At 36.9% G+C, this 21,332-nt stretch overlaps 1 protein-coding gene across 42 annotated transcripts in view; it reads left to right on the top strand.

Moving 5' to 3' along the window:
* NEK1 (NIMA related kinase 1) overlaps nucleotides 1-21,332 on the top strand; it is a 225,714-nt gene that overhangs the window by 129,221 nt on the left and 75,161 nt on the right. For 31 of the 42 annotated variants that reach the window (XM_055276379.2, XM_055276382.2, XM_055276377.2 and 28 more), the window contains 3 exons: nucleotides 9,393-9,524; nucleotides 11,399-11,464; nucleotides 11,544-11,772. In XM_055276379.2, coding sequence (XP_055132354.1) covers nucleotides 9,393-9,524; nucleotides 11,399-11,464; nucleotides 11,544-11,772 — 427 coding nt within the window. Of the gene's footprint in view, nucleotides 1-9,392; nucleotides 9,525-10,546; nucleotides 11,014-11,398; nucleotides 11,465-11,543; nucleotides 11,773-21,332 lie in introns of those variants that run through there. The other 11 variants (XM_063638396.1, XM_063638400.1, XM_063638395.1 and 8 more) reach the window with 2 other exon arrangements.

The raw sequence follows: 21,332 nt of genomic DNA, 5'->3' as shown, positions 1-21,332 counted from the left end.
TTGACTTAATGTTTGTGGCCTCTATTTCCTCATCTAGATGAAGGGCTTATTCTCTAATGTTGCTCTATCTAAATTGTGTAGAAAAATAGTATCCATAATGTAAGTATTTAAGTCCAGCTTAATATACAACAAAATTGATTAATTTATTATTTCAATAGAAAGTCTAATATAGCATAATCTAGATGTTATATTGGGGGATAGTGTTCATATATCTATCTTTACTCATTGACCATTACTTAAGAGTGGTTAACATGGAATTCAGACTTGAAGCTAGCATTATTAAGCCCCCTAAAATATTAATGTAAAGTTTGGCAGTATATATGTTGGTGCATTTTCTTCAGTAAAACCACATATACTTCCTTGGATTCTCGAAAGTATGATATTTTCAATCTAACAAAGGATAAAAATCAGTGCCCTGTAACCAAAACAGCATGGTACTGGTACAAAAATAGACATATAGAACAATGGAACAGAATAGAGAACTCAGAAATAAACCACATACCTACACGCAACTGATCTTTGAAAAACCTGACAAAAACAAGCAATGGGGAAAGGATTTTCTGTTTAATAAATGGTGCTGGGAGAACTGGCTAGTCATATGCAGAAAATTGAAACTGGATCCCCCTTCCTTAAACTTTATACAAAAGTTAACTCAAGATGGATTAAAGATGTAAAGGTAAAAACCAAAACTACAGAAATCCTAGAAGAAAATCTAGGCAATATCGTTCAGGACACAGGCACAAGCAAAGATTTCATGATGAAATGCCAAAAGCAATAGCAACAAAAGCAAAAATTGGCAAATGGGATCTAATTAACTAAAGAGCTTTTGCACATCAAAAGAAACTGTCATCAGCGTGAACAGACAGCCTACAGAATGGGAGAAAATTTTTGCAATCTATGTATCTGACAAAGAGCTAATATCCAGAGTCTACAAGGAACTTAAACAAATTTACAAGAAAAAAATAAAAATGTCCATTTTTACTCATTAAAAAATGGGCAAAGGGCATAAACAGACACTTCTTAAAAAGAAGACATGCATGCGGCCAACGAACATGAAAAAAAGCCCAACGTCACTGATCATTAGAGAAATGCAAATCAAAGCCACAGAGAAATACCATATCACGCCAGTCAGAATGGCAATTATTAAAAAATCAGGAAACAACAGATGCTGGCAAGGTTACAGAGAAAAAGGAATGCATTTACACTGTTGGTGGGAGTGTAAATTAGTTCAGCCATTTTGGAAGACAGTGTGGGGATTCCTCAAAGTTCTAGAAGCAGATACACCATTTGACCCAGCAATCCCGTTACTGGGTATATATCCCAAAATATATAAATCATTCTGTTATAAAGATACATGCATGCGTATGTTCATTGCAGCACTATTCACAATAGCAAAGACATAGAATCAACCCAAATTTCCATCAGTGATAGACTGGATAAAGAAAACATGGTACATATACACCATGGAATACTATGCAGCCACAGAAAGGAACGAGATCATGTCCTTTGCAGGGACATTGATGGAGCTGGAAGCTGTTACCCTCAACAGACTAACACAGGAACAGAAAACCAAACACCTCATGGTATCACTTATAAGTGGGAGCTGAACGATGAGAATACATGAACACATTGGTGGGAACAACACACATTGGGGCTTTTGAGGGATGTGGAGGAAGGGAGAGCATCAGGAAGAATAGCTAACGGATGCTGGCCTTAATACCTGGGTGATGAGTTGATCTGTGCAGCAAACCACCATGGCACACATTTACCTATATAGCAAGCCTGCACATTCTGCACATGTACCCTGGAACTTAAAAGTGAAGAAAAAAATCACTGCCTTAACTATTGTGATTCTTTGGCAGTATATACCTAATTTTATAAAATTTTCTCTTTGACATATTTAATGATAACACTGTAGTACCAATTGGGATTTAGATATGGAGAACAATGTGTGATGATGGGTCCTTTTTTTGGGAGGGCCAAGTAATATAGTGTTAGTTTTCAGCCATCATGTATGCTATATTGTGAATGAAGTATGTAAGGAAGATAGATTCAATTTTTTAAAAGGGTAGCAATGTTTTAAGAATTAAAATTCAGTGAAAAATAGAATTAGGGAGATTCTGTCTTGGTTAGGTTGGATAAAATATTTTGAATATAAATTCTTGTGTATTTCTATTTCCATCTTTGTCTTATTTTTAGACTTTACATGCACGCTTGTAAGGCTCCCCACAGGGTGTACACACTTATTGCTTCTGGCTACCTTGTTCTTATTCTTAGATATTCTTATAAAAGCATTATGGCGATACTAGTTAAGAAAATTTACTCAAATACAAATACTTTTATACTATTGGTTCTTCAAAGATAAGGTTTTGAGACTTTAAGTATGAATTTGGTAAGATTTGGCCATGATATATCTTTAGGCTGTATAAAACTATGTGTGAAATTACTCTATTCAAAATATGAAATTAAGCCATTTAATAATACTTTCCTAACATACATTAAATCCTTACTAATAAGTCAGCATAAAGATGAAAATATGTTTGTTATTGATCTGTGCATAAAGAGTAGGCACACTGGTGGTTTCATGTGTTTATAAGCCTCGCCTCACTATTTGGTGAAATTTTGAGTTTTGTCATTTGGTGGCGCTGCTGCTTAATTTTTCAGCACATAGTAAAATTGACACGTGAAGTAGAGACAGTTTTACAGTGATAATTGAAAACCTTTTGCGACAATAAAAGCAATGTCGAAAAGCCTTAAATTTATGAACCTTGTGAAAAAAATGGCTAAGAAAAAAAAAAGCTTCTAAAGCATTTCTTTTAAACCTGAATTATGAAACTTTCAGGTCAATGTTTTATCTTTTTTTTTGCAAATTTTTATATTTAAAAACTGTGGTTAAACTTTGAAAGACTGTGCTTTGTTTTGTTTTGTTTTGAAACAGGGTCTTGCTCCGTCACTCAGGCTGGAGTGCAGTGGTGTGAACATGGCTCTCTGCAATTTCGACCTGCTGGGCTCAAGGGATCCTCCTGCCTCAGCCTGTCTGTAGCTGGGACCCTTAGCACACGTCACCATACCCAGCTAATGTTCTTATTTTTTGTACAAATGGAGTCTCACTGGTCTGGTGAGACTCCATTTCTACAAGAAAAAAGAAAATTAACTGGGTCTCAAACTCCTGGGCTCAAGTGCTCCTCCTGCCTCAGCCTCCTAAGTGCTGGGATTATAGGCGTGAGCCATTGCACCCAGTGGAAAAGTATGTTTAGAATGAAATATATATTATAGATTTAGCTGGGTTATCAATTGTGTAGTAAAATTGGGTCATTCTTTGTTCCAAATTTTTATATTTTTCTCTTATATGAAACTTTATATTGTTTTCCTGGTTTAGTTAATTTTTGTGATATGTCATATTTGCTCAACTTTCTGTATAAAAGGCTTAGTGTAATGGTTTATCTTTCAATAATTAGAAGTACATTATCATCTTTTATCTCAAGATGTAGTTAATATTGAAAAGCTTTAAGGTTCTGATTATAAATAATATACCATGATGTTTATACAGAAGGCCCAATTCAACTCTACTAATAAGTTACTTAAGTATATGACATTAGCTTATAATGATGTTGACACATGTCAGTAGTCATCCTGAACTACCATAAATTTTCAGTAACTTAGTTGTCTTTTTAAGTGATTGTAAGAGTTAGTAATCTGTCTTTGTTCATTCATTTAGATTCCATGTCTGAATTTGTCTGTTTAGGTTCTTCTAATCTGTTTGGTTTAGTTGACCCAGAGGAGAAATCAGTATGCATTTGATTATAGAACATAAGCATTTACTGGAGGCTGCTGAAGATCATTATTATAAAAGTGCCAATAAATTTGTCTCTCACAATGCCCAAATTTTAATTTCTGATCATGGTTAAGATAGGAGGTTTTTGTTTTTAGTCTGCATTCTAAAGATGAGAAACTTGCATTCTGAAACTTAATACATTTCATCAGGAACTAAAACTAGACTTCTAGTGTTTAAGCCAAATAACCTTATTTAATGGAAACCAAATAAATAACAATTGCTACTATTTATTAGGTACACAGATGTGTACTTTACGTAAATTATCTCATGCAATCCCTATAGCAGAGAGGCAATGAGTACAGCATTTCTATTTTAGAGAAAAACTGTGAGGTTCAGAGAGGATAAAAACAATGAAAAATCACAGGACTGGTGAGTGTTTTGGGATTTGAATGTAGAACTGTCCTACTTTTGTCTGTATTTTATGGCCTTCCCGAACAATGAATGGCTGACCATTGGCTGCTCTGCGAAGGCTGTTCTCACTGGCGCCCCTCTTGGCTTTACAGAGTTCTTTCTATATGTTTTGTTTCATTCTTCCCCAGATCGTTTAGTACGTATCTCTTTATTTTTTTCTCTGTAACATACTGATTGATTTATGTGTTCTTTTTTCTTTTCTAATTTACAGTCCCCTCAGAGAAAATATTGTGTCTAATTCATTTCAGATATCATTATCTAGAACTGTGCTTGGCCTTAATAGGTATTAATACATATTTTAATTTATTGATAAATTAATTTTTATCAAATATTGTGGATTTGTCTTCTCACAGAAATCATGTCAGATTGATGTATTGAAATAGCAGGCCAAACACGGTGGCTCACGCCTATAATCCCAGCACTCTGGGAGGCCAAGGCAGATGGATCACGAGGTCAGGAGTTCGAGACCAGTCTGACCAACATGTGAAATCGCATTTCTACTAAAAATACAAAAATTTGCTGGGCATGGTGGCACACACCTGTAATCCTAGTATGTGGTAGAGAAGTGATTACTGATTTAAATAAAAATAGCAGAATGTGTTCATTCAAAGTATATTTCTTTTAAGTAATCATCTAGAGAAATAACATATTTGTTCTAAAAATACTGCTGCCATTCAGAACAACTTTGGAGCTTGTTTTTATTCTCTCAGTGTATGAAACCTTATTTGAATGTATATAGTAATTAAAACAAACATGAAGTTTCAAAATATTTAGATATAATCTTTCAAGGTGATAATACTGTTATGTGAGCTCTAGATATTTTTAAAAGTTATTTGTAGTAACTTTTTTTTTTTTTTTTTTTGAGATGGAGTCTTGCTCTGTCACCCAGGCTGGAGTTCAGTGGCACAATCTCGGCTCACTGCAACCTCTGCCTCACGGGTTCAAGCAATTCTCCTGCCTCAGCCTTCCGAGTACTGGGGACTACAGGTGTGCACCACCATGCCCGGCCAATTTTTTGTATTTTTAGTAGAGAGAGGGTTTCACCATGCTGGCCAGACTGGTCTCGAACTTGTGACCTTGTGATCCACCCGCCTTGGCCTCCCAAAGTGCTGGGATTACAGGCGTGAGCCACTGCGCCCGGCCTATTTGTAGTAACATCTTGAATATCGGTATACTTTTTCAATAATACTGAACTATGGGACTAAAGCAATGTTTCCATCCTTTTTTGAACAAGATAAATACAGGCATACCTTGTTTTATTGTGCTTCACAAATACTGCATTTTTTACAAATTGAAAATTTGTGACAACCCTGCATCAAGCAAGTCTTATCAGTGTCATTTTCCCAACAGCTTTTGCTCATTTTGTGTCTTTGTGTCACATTTTTGTAATTCTTGCCATATTTCAAACTTTTTCATTATTATCATTATATCTTTGATATTACTGTTGTAATTGTTTTGAGGCACCACAGACTGCACCCATATAAGATGGGAAATTTAATTGATGAATGTGTGTGTTCTAATTGCTCCACTGACTGGTAGTTCCCCTCTGTCTCTCCTCAGACCTTATTCCCTAAGACAAAATAATATTGAAATCAGGCCACTTAATGACTTACAGTGGCCTCTTAAATATTCAAGTAAAAGAAAGAGTTGCATGTCTCTCACCTGAAATCAAGATTAAGCTTGGTGATGAAGGCATATTGAAAGCTGAGATAGACACAGAATTAAGCCTCTTGTGCCAGTTATCCAAGTTGTGAATGCAAAGGAAAAGTTCCTGAAGGAAATTAAAAATGCTACCCCAGACCAGGTACAGTGGCTCATGCCTGTAATCCCAGCATGTTGGGAGGCCGAGGCAGGTGGATCATGAGATCAGGAGTTTGAGACCAGCCTGGCTAACATAGTGAAACCCCATCTCTACTAAAAATACAAAAAATTAGCTGAGTGTGGTGGTGTGTGCCTATAATCCCAACTTCTCAGGAGGCTGAGGCAGGAGAATCATGTAAACCCAGGAGGGAGGCGGAGGTTTCAGTCAGCCAAGATAGTGTCATTTCACTCCAGCCTGAGGGACAGTGCAAGACTCCATCTCAGAAAAAAAGAAGTTCTACTCCAGTGGACACACACGGTAAGAAAGCAAAACAGCCAGATGCCTATAGTCTCAGCAACTCTGGAGACTGTGGCAGGAATGTTGCTTGAGGCCAGAAGTTTGAGACTAGCATGGACGACACAGTGAGAACCTGTCTCTAAAAGAAAAAAAAAGAAAGAAAGAAAAATTAGCTGGATGTGGTGGCACACACCTATAGTCCCAACCTCATTGAGAAGCTAAGGCAGAACGATCATTTGAGCCTAGGATTTCAAGGTTGCAGTGAGCTATGATTGTGCCTGGATCTGCACTCCAGCCTGGGTGACAGAGCAAGACCCCATCTCTTAGAAAAAAAAGAAAGCAAGCAAGCAAAACAGCCTTCTTGCTGATATGGAGAAAGCTTTAATGGTCTAGATAGAAGATCAAACCAGCCACAGCATTCTCTTTGGCCAAAGCCTAATCCGGAGCAAGGCCCTAACTCTCCTCAATTCCATGAAGACTGGGAGAGATAAGGAAGCTACAAAAGAAAAATCGTTGGGTAGCAGAGATTGGTTCATAAGGTTTAAGGAAAGAAGCCACCTCCATAACATGAAAGTGCAAGGTAAAGCAGTAAGTGCTGATGGAGAAACTGCAGTACATTATCCAGGAGATATAGCTAAGATCATTGATAAAGGTGGTAATACTAAATAACAGATTTTCAGTGTAGACAAAACAGCCTTCTATTGGAAGAAGATGCCATCTAGGACTCATAACTAAAGAGAAGTCAGTACGTGGCTTCAAAGTTTCAAAAGACTGGCTGACTCTCTTGTCGGGAGCTAATGCAGCTGGTGACTTCAAGTTGAAGCCAGTGCTCATTTGCCATTTTGAAACTCCTAAGACCCTTAAGAATTATGCTAAATCTATTCTATTTGTGTTCTATAAATGGAACAATAAAGCCTGGATGACTGCATATCTGTTTACAGCATGGTTTGCTATAAATATTTTAAGCCCACTGTTGAGACCTACTGGTTAGAAAAAAAAATTATTTCCAAATATTACTACTCGTTGACAATGCATCTAGTTACCCAAGAGCTCTGATGGAGATGTATTATACAAAGAGATTCATGTTGTTTTCATGCCTGCTAACACGACATCCATTCTGCAGCCAATGTATCAAGAAGTCATTTTGACTTTCAAGTCTTCTTATTTAAGAAATACAATTTTTTAAGGCTGTAGCTGCCGTAGATAATGATTCCTCTAATGGATCTGGGCAAAGTAAATTGAAAGCCTTCTAAAAAGTATTCATCATTCATCATTCTAGATGCCATTCAGAACTTTTTTGATTCATGGAGTTAAAGTCATGTTAATGTTAATGTCAACATTAACAGGAGTTTGGAAGCAGTTGACTCCATTCTTCAAGATTTCAGTGGAGGAAGTCACTGTAGATGTGGTAGAAATAGCAAGAGAAGTAGAATGGCAAGGGGAGCCTGAAGATACGGCTGAATTGCTACAATCTCATGATGAACTTGAATGGATGAGGAATTGCTTCTTATGGAGGAGCAAAGAAAGTGGTTTCTTGAGGTGGAGTCTACTTCTAATGAAGCTGTTTTGAACATTGTTGAAATGACAAGGGATTTAGAATATTTTGTAAACTTAGTCAATAAAGCAGCGGCAGGGTTTGAGACGACTGACTCCAGTTTTGAAAGAAGTTCTACTGTGGGTAAAATGCAACAGCATCACATGCTGCAGATAAATATTTTCATGGGCTGGGCACAGTGGCTTACGCTTGTAATCCCAGCACTTTGGGAGGCTGAGTTAGGACAGTCATTGAAGCCAGAAGTTCAAGACCAGCCTAGGCAATATAGTGGACCTCATCTTTATTTAAATAATAAAGAATTTTAAAAATATTTTTACAAAATCAAAAGAATATTTTCATGAAAGAGTCAATGGATGCAGCAAACTTCATTTTTGTCTTATTTTAAGAAATTGTCACAGCCACCCCAACATCCAGCAGTCACCACCCTGATCAGTCAGTAGCCATCAGTATCAAGGCAAGACCCTTCACCAGCAAAATGATTATAATTCATAGAAGGCTCAGAAGAATCATTAGCTTTTTTTTTTTTTTAGGAATGAGGTGTTTATTAAGGTGTGTACATTGTTTTTTAGACATAATGCTATTGCACACTTAATAGGCTACAGAATCGTGTAAACATAAATTTTATATGCACTGAGAAACCCCAGAATTTGTGTGACTCATTGTATTGCATTATTACCGTTATTGCAGTGGTCTGGAACCAAGTGCGTAATATCTTAGAGGTATGCCTGTATTGTTGTAAAATGAAGGTCTAGAAGCCTAAATATTAAAATTGTATTATTACTGTATTTTTAGAAGATAATAAATATTGTGTTTGAAATGTATACTCTCCAGAAAGTCTAGTTTCCTGGAAGACTAGAAATAGGGAGTAGGGAGTAAACTTCCTGCTGTGTTACTATTGTCATACCCATAAATGTCATTTCCTTGTATTAATTAAGGGTTCAGAATCTTATTTTGTTTAGAGTTTAAATGGCAAGATAAAAACAAGCACATATGTTAATACAACATGATATTTTCAATGAAGTAAATCTTATTACCTGGATCTGTTTCTCCTTCCGTTCTCATTTTATGTTGGCATTTTTATGAGGGCTCTTATGTTGAGTAATTGATATTTGAACTTTTAGAAGATTGTACCCAAACCTGCAGAAATTACAAAAGCATTTCTTTTAGAAGTGTAAGATTAACAAAATCTTACACTTGAATCCGTAAAAGACAGTTTTTCAGGATCATTTCATGAAACATTGATAATGCAATGAAAGCGGGTTATTTAGGACTATGTGACATGACTATGTTTACATCTGAGACCAGAGGTTTTTTTCTCTAGTCACTGTTCTATCCCCAGCATGTAACATCATAATGCCTTGCTCAGCAGATAATTCAGGAATGAAAAAACTACTTGTGGATAGAGTGGATAAATAGTGATCTGATAGGTACCATTTTATTTCTTCATACAAATATAAAATCCCTAATGTATTTAATAAAATCCTTTTTTATAGTTGGTGGCTAAAGGAGTTAAGAGTTCTGATGTTTCTCCACCTTTGGGACAGCATGAAACAGGTGGCTCTCCATCAAAGCAGCAGATGAGATCTGTTATTTCTGTGACTTCAGCTTTGAAAGAAGTTGGCGTGGTAAGTTTCCTAAGATTCAGAACTCCTCAAAATCAAAAGATTATTTAAAAGGAAATTAAATTTAATGAAATCACATTAATCCCTAATGTCCCTTTCAGGTTTTTCTAAGGAAAAAAATTACTTTTTAAGGGATTTTAGTTTACTCAGAATACTGGAGCCTTACTGTTTATAAGTTTTATATCTAGGACCACCTGGTAGATGAAAATATATCATAATAACTCATATTACTTTAAAAGAATATTGAAAAAATAAAATATACAGAGAAATGTACTGAAAATAATACTATAAACATTTTTCTACCCAACCCTCATGATTAACAAATGTTCACTTTAAAAAGAATAATGTCTCTTTGGTACTAAAGTAGCTCTAGGAATTAAGTCCAACACATGTTTACATTTATTCAAATTTTGTGACATAGCAAATGTTAGAGGACTCAGTAGAACTACAGTTAATTCATCAGTTATTCCATTTACCTTCTACTTCTGAATCTCTATCATGCCATACAGATAGTAAAACAAAGAAACATAGACAAATAAAAAGATTAAACTTAGAAGTATATTTCAGGTATCTGTCTGAAGTGTGAAGACTGTTCAGGGATTAAGAGAAGTGGGCTCATAGTGTGGAGCTGCTGCCTAGAATTCAACAGACAGAAGTAGAAAAGTCTGCTGAATCAGATAACATAATAAGTTCATTTTCCCTTTTCCTGGTAATGGATATCTGTGCCTTTTATTTGTTTAGTTTCAGTAAATATTTGCAGCCAAAATTGGTACACTAGTTGTTTTTTTTTATAGCCTTTGGGTTGATTTTGAAAATAAGACTGAGTAGGAAAATATACGTTTCTTGATCATTCTCAAGAACTTCATGTAAGAAACTATTGTTCTTCAAGTAGGCTTAGTCACTTTTTCTTTCTGATAATGACTTTGCATGTGCTACGTTGTTACTCCAAGTTTAGATACCACTGTGTGGTCCCTTCTTGGTACCCAGTCACACATCTCAATAGCTGTTCATCTCTCTGGTTGTAGGACTGCTAATTCCTGACTACTTTACTGGGTAAAATGTTCTTTGTCTCATTGCTTCATATATTACTTTAAAACTGACCACCAAATTTTTAATTTTTTTTAAGTATTACAAAATTCGAGGTAATCCATATAACTGAATGGTTTTCTTTCTGTGTTGAGTTGGTAAATGTCACTTACTTAAAACTTTGAAAATTGTTCTTACTTTGAATCTTCTACATGCCTTTGCTTTCATAGCTTTCATAACTGCTAATTTCTTCTTTTTGTATATTTTTTAATTTTAGATAGTCTGGATTGCTTTGACAATGCTAATTAGGAGATAAAATTTATATCATTTGTAGTACAAATGACTCAGAACTAATTTTTGTTGCACTCTTTGTTTAGGGAGGAAAGCCACTTCTCAATTACATTTAGTACTATGGCTTAACAAGGATATATATACATGAAACATAAAGACAGTTTTAGAATAACACAGCCTATTTTGAATTACTTCATCTATCAAAACTTTTTCTAGTTATAATTAAGAGTATATGAATTTTCCTCTAATTTCTACCACTGAATTTTATTACCAAAAATTCAGGTACCAAAGAGGAAGAGGATATAGTTAATTATGTGAGCAGTAATCCAAAAATATGACAAATAATTGAGAATTGGCCCCTCTCTATGTTGTCTAATTAATAATATTTAAAGGTTAGTCATTGCTGATAATGAAGGAAGCTTTGTTAACATTTTATAGGAATAAAAAATTTACAAGGAACAAATTAATGAAAACCAAAAAGTAACAAGGATATCATATTTTTAAAGGTAGATTTAAAAAAATAAAATCATCTCTTCCTCTGTATCTATCTGCATTTAAAGGACAGTAGTTTAAATGATACCCAGGAAACTTCAGAAGAGATGCAAAAGACCAACAATGCTATTTCAGTAAGTAAAATTTTCAAAGTTTATCAATCATTTTACTTAATGATATACATATTAAAATATATAATGTTATAACTTTCAGAGTAAGCGAGAAATACTTCGTAGATTAAATGAAAATCTTAAAGCTCAAGAAGATGAAAAAGGAAAGCAGAATCTCTCTGATACTTGTGAGATAAATGTTCATGAAGATGCCAAAGAGCATGAAAAAGAAAAATCAGTTTCATCTGATCGCAAGAAGTGGGAGGCAGGAGGTCAACTTGTGATTCCTCTGGATGAGTTAACACTAGATACATCCTTCTCTACAACTGAAAGTATGTATTGAAGTATATTAATATCCTATTTAGGTCTAGTACATATGTAAACTTATAGACTAACCACTCTGAAAAAAATGAACACTTAGAAGAATTGAGAGAAGCTGAAATAATTCTATATATTTTCCTTTTGGGCCAGTAGAAGTGCCTCCCTCTGACAGTGAAATGTGAAGAACAGAGAAAACTAATCAAACTAATCAGCCTTAATAGCAAGGATTTTTATTAGAAAAGTGTATAGTGTGAGAGAGGGAACTAATGATACATATTTAAATTGCATTACTTTAACTCTGTATACCATGTTAAATTAATCTGTTACTATGAATAATTCTTGATGAGAACCAGAGTAGTGTCTCAGAAACATCTCTTAGGCATTTAGTGAGAGTATTGAGAAAATCTGACTTAATGATTTATTTATTCAGTGATAATTACTGAGAATCTATATTTCTTACATTGTTCTAGGAATTGGAGATAAAGTAACAAAACAGAAACATATGTGCTCTTGTGGAGCTTACATTCTAGAAGGGCAAGTCTGACCATCAGCAAATCAGATTTTAAGTAATTTTTTTCACAGACTGTTTTTGTAGAATTTTTTTCTTGCATTGGAAAAAAGCCCAAAGACTTGATAGCATTTATTTTGCTTATTTATTCAACAGTTCTTTATTGGGTACCTACCATATGCAATACACTCTTAAGCAATGGGAATATAATAATGTTTAGAATGTAGTCCCTTCCCTTAAGGAGCTTAAGGTCTAGTGGAAAGGCAGGCAAGTAAAGAGATAATTGTGGTTGATAAATTCTATGCTAGGAATAATCATAGACTACTGCAGGAATACATAAGAGACCATAAATCAGTCTTGGAAGAGCCCCCATGATCCAGTCACCTCCCTCCCTCAACACAGGATTATAATTGGAGATGAGATTTGGGTGGGGACACTATCTGTCTGCTTTTATTATTTGTCTTTATCACTGGTTTTGAGCAATATGATTGTAAAGTGCCTTGGTATAGTTTTCTTCATGCTTCCTGTCCTTGGGATTCATTGAGCTTCTTGTGTCTTTGGGTTTATGGTTGTCACATTTGGAACACTTTCAGCCATCATTTCTTCTAATATTTTTTCCATGCCTCTTCCTTCTGTCCTTTAGGGACTCCAGTTTCACTTTTTGTCTCATACCTCAGTGGTGCTCTTTTTACTTTTTTTTTTAGATTCTTGCTGTGTTTCATTGTGGATTGTTTCTATTGCTCTATCTTTAATAGATGATAGTCTTTTTTTCCTGCCATACCCAATCTGCTATTAATCCTATTCAATGTACTTTTCATCTCAGATATTGTAGTTTTCACCTCCAGAAGTTTAAGGGGTTGTTTTTCTATCTGCCATGTCTCTACTTAACTTTTTTGATCAGATGGAATACAGTTGTAAAAACTTTATTAATGTCTTTACTTATTCTGACATCTGTGTCAGAGGTTAGAATTTTACTGGGTCCATTTTATTGATTGCCTTTTCTCCTTGTTACAGGTCATATTCTTCTGCTTCTTTGCGTGCTTGGCTGTTTTTAATTGGATGTCAGACATTTTGCATTTTACCTTGTTGGGTGCTAGGTATTTTTGTATTTTTGTAATTATTCTGGAGATTTATTCTAGAATGTAGTTAAGTTATAATACTTGGACTCAGTTTGATTCATTCATGTCTTATTTTTAATATTTGTGAGGTGAGATCAGAGCCATGTTTAGTCTAATGCTAATTATCCCCATTTAGGAGATAAGATGCTTCTGAGTGCTCTATACAAGGAATGATGAGGTTTTCCAGTTTGGCTGGTAGGAATAGACACTATTTCATGTCTTGTGTTCTCTGTAATCTTTTTGGGTGCTTTTTTTCCTAACTTGGGTAGTTTTCTCATATATTTGCTCTGCTCATACTTAGGGCTACCATCTGCAGGTCTCTGGAATTCTCTTTCTAGTTGCCTTGGTCTTCCAGGAATCCCAGCTCTACCTCCTGAACTCAGGGAGTATGGTAGACCCATTAGCTATAGCCTGAAAACTCTAAAGGCTGGGCAATCATAGGGATCATCTCATCTGTTTTTGTTTTTGTTTTTTCTCTCTCTCAGGGACCCATGTTCTTTATTACCTGTTGTACAATGTCTTGAAACTGCTGTCTCATATATTTTGTCCAGTTGTTTTGGTTATTTAGGGAGCAGCATAACTCTAATTACTCTATACCATCTTAGTAAGAAGTAGATATCCTTGAAACCAGTTTTTAGAGGCTGTTGCACTAATCTAGGCAGAAGTTAATGATGACCTTAACTAAATTACTGAAAGGTAATAAAGAGGAGATATTTAAAAGATACTAGGAGACAGACTTATAGGGGCTTTATCTGAAACTCTTCGAAGAGTTCATCAGAGGAAGACCTTTGCAAAGAAAATGAGGAACAGACAGAGATAAAATTAGGAGACTGTAGTATGGGTTCCAAAGAAAGAAGAGAGCACTTCAGGAAGAGAGGTAACATATTGAAGGCTAAAAAATATATACTGGATTCGTCAGAGAAGAGGCAATGTGAGCTTGGTAAAAGCAGTGTCATTAGAGTGCTAGAGACAGAAATAGAACCCAAGAATTAAGAAGTGAATAGGAGAGGAAATTTAAAAAGAGAGTTTAGAACCTTTTCAAGAAGCTAAACTGCGAAGCAGAACAGAGACGTAAGATGGTATTACTTGGTGGGGATGTAGAGTCATTATAACCTTGTGAAAAAAGAGACTGAAAATATTTAATGCTGATTAGAAAACCAAAGTATATCACATCACTTTCTCATTTTAAAACTTAATTGGTTTTCATTGTAACTAGAATAAAAGTCCAAAGTTCTTTTCATGATTCAAGTCTCTCCTCTCTCTTGGTTTATGCCTTGCCTGCTCATTGTATCCATTTCCTTCTAACTAGCTCACTAGGAACTACTTACTTCTCACCTTTCACTTCTTAAAACATGCCAAGCTCTTTCTTTTCCATCATACTCTTCCCCTTCCCTCTTTTCCAAGTCCTTAATATGGCTGCTTCTCTTTTTTTTTCTGTCCCTGTTCTTTAGCTATCACCCCATTTCTGAAAGTCCTCTTTATATCAGAATTCTTCAAGAGCGTTCTCTGTTTACGATTCTAGTTCCTCTCCTTTATTCTCCCTTAACCTACTTCAACCAGACTTTTTCCTCTACCACTCCCTTACAGTTCTTTTCATGGTCACCATAGACCTTCATGTCGGTAAGTTTTAAAGGCCCTATTTTATGTATTTACAGCTTTGACATCCTGGATTATTGTGCATACCCGCACACATGTGTGCTCACACATACACACACACTCTTCTTGAAGCACCTTTTTCACTTTTCTCCCCTCTATTAACAGTAGACCTCTCTCTCTCTCTCTGTTTTGTATTTTTTGGAGAGATGGTGTTTCGCTATGTTGCCCAAGGCTGGTCTCAAACTCCTGGCCTCAAGTGACCCACCCATTTTGGCCCCCCAAAGTGCTGGGATTACAAGCATGAGCCACCATGCCCGACCCTTATTTTCAAATCATTGAATATTATTTCTGTACTTTAAATATTTATTTAAATCTATTTTATTTGTATAGATTCAGGGTGTACATGTGCAGGTTTGTTACATGTATATATTGCATTATGGTGAGGTTTGGGTTTCTAGTGTACCTACCACTCAAAATAGTGAACATGGTACCCCAGCAGGTAATTGGTATTGGTACCCCAATAGGTAATTTTTCAACCCTCCCCCCTGCCCAAGCTCTCCCCTTTTGGAGTCCCCAGTGTTTTATTATTTGCCTCCATGTCCGTGTGTACCCATTGTTTAGCTCCCACTTAGAATTAAGAATATGCAGTTTTGTTTTTTTTTTTTTTCAAGACAGGCTGGAATACAGTGGCGCAGTCATGGCTGACTGTATGTTAAAATTTCTGGGCTCAAGTGATCCTCCTGCCTCAGCCTCCAGAGTAGCTGGAACTACAGGCACATGCTGCCATGCCCGGCTAAAATTTTTTTTCTTTTTTGTTAGAGATGGTGGACTCACTATGTTACCCAGGCTGCTTTGGAACTCCTGGCCTCATACAATCCTCTCTCCATCTCCCAAAGTGCTGGGATTACAGATGTGGGCCACTGTGCCTGGCCAGTATTTGATTTTTTATTTTTGAGTTCTTTTATTTATTATTTTTAAAGAACTAATCACATACTGTAATTATCTTCTTCATTTGTTTAAGTATAATTTGCCTGTGTTCTGTTTTAGAATATAAACATTTTGATAAAGCTTGTCTTATTTGTACTGCATGTTTATGTTCCATCATGTAGCATGTAATTTATACATGAAAAGTAGTTATTAAATAAATGAATGTGAGGACAAAAACATAAATATGAGGACAGACACTGGTGTTGTGAGATCTCTGAGATGGTGGGGCTGGAGATGATTGAGAGCACCTCTGAGGAAATAGACCATTGCCATTGTGAAAGGATGCATGGAGGCAAAGGTAGGAAGATACAAGTAAGTTGGGGGAAAGTGTCAGGATGGCCGAATAAGAACAGCTCTGGTCTGCAGTTCCCAGTGCGACCAATGCAGAAGGCAGGTGATTTCTGCATTTCCGACTAAGGTACCCAGTTCATCTCATTGGGACTGGTTAGACAGTGGGTGCAGCCCACAGAGGGAGAGCAGAAGCAGAGTGGGGCATTGCCTCACCTGGGAGGCGCAAGGGGTCGAGGAACTCCCTCCCCTAGCCAAGGGAAGCCGTGAGGGACTGTGCCATGAAGGACGGTGCTATCCCACCCAGATACTACGCTTTTCCGATGGTTTTCACAACCCACGGACCAGAAGATTCCCCTGGGTGCCTACAGAACCAGGGCCCTGGGTATCAAGCATAAAACTGGACGGCCATTTGGGCAGACACCAAGCTGGCTGCAGGAGTTTTTTTTTTTTTGTACCTCAGTGGCGCCAGGAACGCCAGCAAGACAGAACTGTTCACTCCTCCGGAAAGGGAGCTGAAGCCAGGGACCCGAGTGGTATTGCTCAGCGGATCCCACCCCCATGGAGCCCAACAAGCTAAGACCCACTGACTTGAAACTCTCGCTGCCTGCACAGCAGTCTGAAGTCGACCTGGGATGCTCAAGCTTGGTGTGGGGAGGGGCATCTGCCATTACTGAGGCTTTGTAAACAAAGCCGACAGGAAGTTTGAACTGGGCGCGGAACCCAACACAGCATGGCAAAGCTGCTGTAGCCAGAATCTAGAGAGGCATCTCTAGATTCCTCCTCTCTGGGCAGGGCATCTCTGAAAGAAAGGTAGCAGCCCCAGTCAGGAGCTTATAGAAAAAACTCCCATGTCCCTGGGACAGAGCACCTGGGGGAAGGGGCAGCTGTGGGCGCAGCTTCAACAGACTTAAACATTCCTGCCTGCTGGCTCTGAAGAGAGGAACAGATCTCCCACCACAGCGCTCAAGATCTGCTAAGAGACAGACTGCCTCTTCCAGTGGATCCTTGACCCCCATGCCTCCTGACTGGGAGACACCTCCCAGCAGGGGTCGACAGACACCTCAAATAGGAGAACTTCAGCTGGCATCTGGCGGGTGCCTCTCTGTGATGAAGCTTCCAGAGGAAGGATCAGGCAGCAATATTTACTGTTCTGCAGCCTCCGCTGGAGATACCCAGGCAAACAGGGTCTGGAATGGAACTTTAGCAAACTCCAGCAGACCTGCAGAAGAGGGGCCTGACTGTTAGAAGGAAAACTAACAACCAGAAAGCAATAGCATCAACATCAACAAAAAGGACGCCCATGCAAAAACCCCATCCAAAGGTCACCAACATGAAAGACCAAAGGTAGATAAATCCACGAAGATGAGGAAAAACCAACGCAAAAAGGCTAAAAATTCCCAAAACCAGAAGGCCTCTTCCCCTCCAAAGTATCACAACTCCTTGCCAGTAAGGGAACAAAACTGGACGGAGAATGAGTTTGATGAATTGACAGAAGTAGGCTTCAGAAGGTGGGTAATAACAAACTCTCCAAGCTAAAGGAGCATGTTCTAACCCAATGCAAGGAAGCTGAGAACCTTGATAAAAAGGTACAGGAACTATCACTAGAATAATCAGTTATGAGAACAACATAAATGACCTGATGGAGTTGAAGAACACAGCAAGAGAACTTTGTGAAGCATACACAAGTATCAATAGCCAAATCAATCAAGTGGAATAAAGGATATCAGGGATTGAAGATCAACCTAATGAAATAAAGAATGAAGACAAGATTAGAGAAAAAAGAATGAAAAGGAACAAACAGAGCCTCCAAGAAATATGGGACTATGTGAAAAGAACAAATCTATGTTTGATTGGTATACCTGAAAGTGATGGGGAGAATGGAACCAAGTTGGAAAACACACTTCAAGATATTATCCAGGAGAACTTCCTGGAAAGGCAGACCAACATTCAAATTCAGGAAATACAGAGAACGCCACAAAGATACTCCTTGCGAAGAGCAACCCCAAGACACATAATTGTCAGATTCCCAAGGTTGAAATGAAGGAAAAAATGTTAAGGGCAGCCAAAGAGAAAGGTCAGGTTACCCACAAAAGGAAGCCCATTGAACTAACAGCAGATCTGTCTGCAAAAACCCTACAAGCCAGAAGAGAGTGGGGGCCAATATTCAACTTTCTTAAAGAAAAGAATTTCAACCCAAAATTTCATATCCAGCCAAACTAAGCTTCATAAGCGAAAAAATCCTTTACAGACAAGCAAATGCCAAGGGATTTTGTCACCACCAGGCCTGCATTACAAGAGCTCGTGAAGGAAGCACTAAACTTGGAAAGGAAAAACCAGTATCAGCCACTGCAAAAGCATACCAAAAAATGTAAAGACCATTGACACTATGAAGAAACCACATCTAACTAACGGGCAGAGTAACCAGCTAGCATCATACGACAGGATCAAATTCACACATATCAATATTAACCTTAAATGTAAATGGGCTAAATGCCCCAATTAAAAGACACAGACTGGCAAATTGGATAAAGAGTCAAGACCCATCAGTGTGCTGTATTAAGGAGACCCATCTCATATTCAAGGACACACATAGGCTCAAAATAAAGCGATAGAGGAATATTTACCAAGCAAATGGAAAGCAAAAAAAAAAAAAAAAAAAAGCAGGGGTTGCAATCCTAGTCTCTGATAAAACAGACTTTAAGCAACAAAGATCAAAAAAGACAAAGAATGGCATTACATAATGGTAAAGGGATCAATGCAACGAGAAGCACTAACTATCCTAAATATATATGCACCCAATACAAGAGCACCCAGATTCATAAAGCAAGTTCTTAGAGACCTACAAGGAGACTTAGACTCCCACATAATAATAGTGGGAGATTTAACACCCCACTGTCAATATTAGATATATCAATGAGACAGAAAATTAACAAGGATATTCAGGACTTGAACTCAGCTTTGCACCAAGCAGACCTAATAGACATCTACAGAACTCTCCACCTCACATTAACAGAATATGCATTCTTCTTAGCACCACATAGCGCTTATTCTAAAATTGACCACATAATTGGAAGTAAAACACTTCTCAGCAAATGCAAAAGAATGGAAATCATAACAGTCTCTCAGACCATAGTGCAATCAAATTAGAACTGAGGACTAAGAAACTCCCTCAAAACCGCACAGCTACATGGAAACTGAACAACCTGCACCTGAATGACTACTGGGCAAATAATGAAATTAAGGCAGAAATAAATAAGTTCTTTGAAACCAATGAGAATGAAGACACACTGTACCAGAATGTCTGGGACACAGCTAAAGCAGTGTTTAGAGGGAAATTTATAGCACTAAATGCCCACAGGAGAAAGTGGGAAAGACCTAAAATTGACACCCTAACATCACAATTAAAAGAACTAGAGAAGCAAGAGCATAACAAATTCAAAAGCTAGCAGAAGACAAGAAATAGTAAGATCAGAGCAGAACTGAAAGAAGATAGAGACATGAAAAGCCTTTCAAAAAAATCAGTGAATCCAGGAGCTGGTTTTTTGAAAAGATTAACAAAATAGATAGACGGTTAGCCAGACTAATAAGAAAAGAAGAATCAAATAGACACAATAAAAAATGATAAAGGGGATATCACCACTGATCCTACAGAAATACAGACTACCATCAGAGAATACTATAAACACGTCTATGCAAATAAACTAGTAAATCTAGAAGAAATAGATACATTCCTCGGTATTTACACCCTCACAAGACTAAACCAGGAAGAAGTTGAATCCCTGAAAATAGACCAATAACAAGTTCTGAAGTTCAGGCAATAATTAATAGCCTACCAACCAAAAAAAGCCCAGGACCAGACGGATTCACAGCCGAATTCTACCAGAGATACAGAGGAGCTGGTACCATTCCTTCTGAAACTATTCCAAACAACAGAAAAAGAGGGACTCCTCCCTAACGAATTTTATGAGGCTAGCATCATCCTGATACCAAAACCATCAATTGGTTTGTCATTGTTTCATGCAATTCGGACTAAATTGCAGACATTGGTATACCTTGCCCTAAGTATTTCACAGCACATAATTGTTTATTAGAGTTCAATGTTTGTTTTTTCCTTTATGTTAAATTTACATGCAATGAAATGCACACATTGCAAATGTATATTTGCTGGTTTTTAACAAATGCTGGGAGCTACAAAATAAGAACCTCCATCAAGATATAGAACATTAACATCACCCCAGAAAGTTTGCCCCTGCCTAATCATTCTCTGTTCTTATCCTTCCAGAGGCAACTTTTTCTGAATTTTTTTTCTACCTTAGATTAAATGTTCCTGTTCTAGAATATCATATAAACAGACTCTAACAGTTTGTATTCTTTTGTGTCTGGCTTCTTTCACTCAAGCATAATGATTTTTTTCCCCCTAATCTCTCACCTCTGACTGAAAGCATAATGATTTTTGAGATTCATCTGTGTTGTAATTATTAATAGCTTTTTCTTTTTTAAAAAATCTTTGCTTTATTAAAAGTTTTCTTTGTTTGATATTGATATAGTCACTCCTACTTTGTTTTGCTCAGTGTTAGCCTGGTATATCTTTATCCTTTTTTTCCTCTTAATCTATATGTGTCTTTATATTTAATGTGGGTTTCTTGTGGGCAGCATATTGTCAAATTCATTTTTAATCCACTTATAACCTTTAACTGGTATGTTTAGATCATTTACATTTAATGTGATTATTAATGTGATTGGATTTAAATCCAGATGCTCCTCAATTTACAGTGGGATTACAGTCTAATAAACCCATTGTAAAGTTGAAAAATCTTAAGTCTAACCATCATAAGTCAGGGACTGTCTGTGTACCATTTTTCTATTTGTTTTTTTGTTTGCCTCATCTATGCTTTCTTTCCTTTTTCCTCCTGTTTTGCATTATTTGGGGTTAGTTATTTTTTATTATTCCATTTTACCTCTGTTGTTCAATTATTAGCTATAGCTCATTGTTATTTCAGTGTTTGCTTCAGAGTTTATAGTGTATTATTGTAGCACAGTGTATTAACTGAGCACGGCCTATCTTCAGTTG

The sequence above is a fragment of the Symphalangus syndactylus genome, chromosome 4, assembly GCF_028878055.3.
Source record: "Symphalangus syndactylus isolate Jambi chromosome 4, NHGRI_mSymSyn1-v2.1_pri, whole genome shotgun sequence".
In the NCBI taxonomy this organism is placed as follows: Eukaryota; Metazoa; Chordata; class Mammalia; order Primates; family Hylobatidae; genus Symphalangus; species Symphalangus syndactylus.
This window is presented reverse-complemented; position numbering and strand designations above follow the sequence as displayed.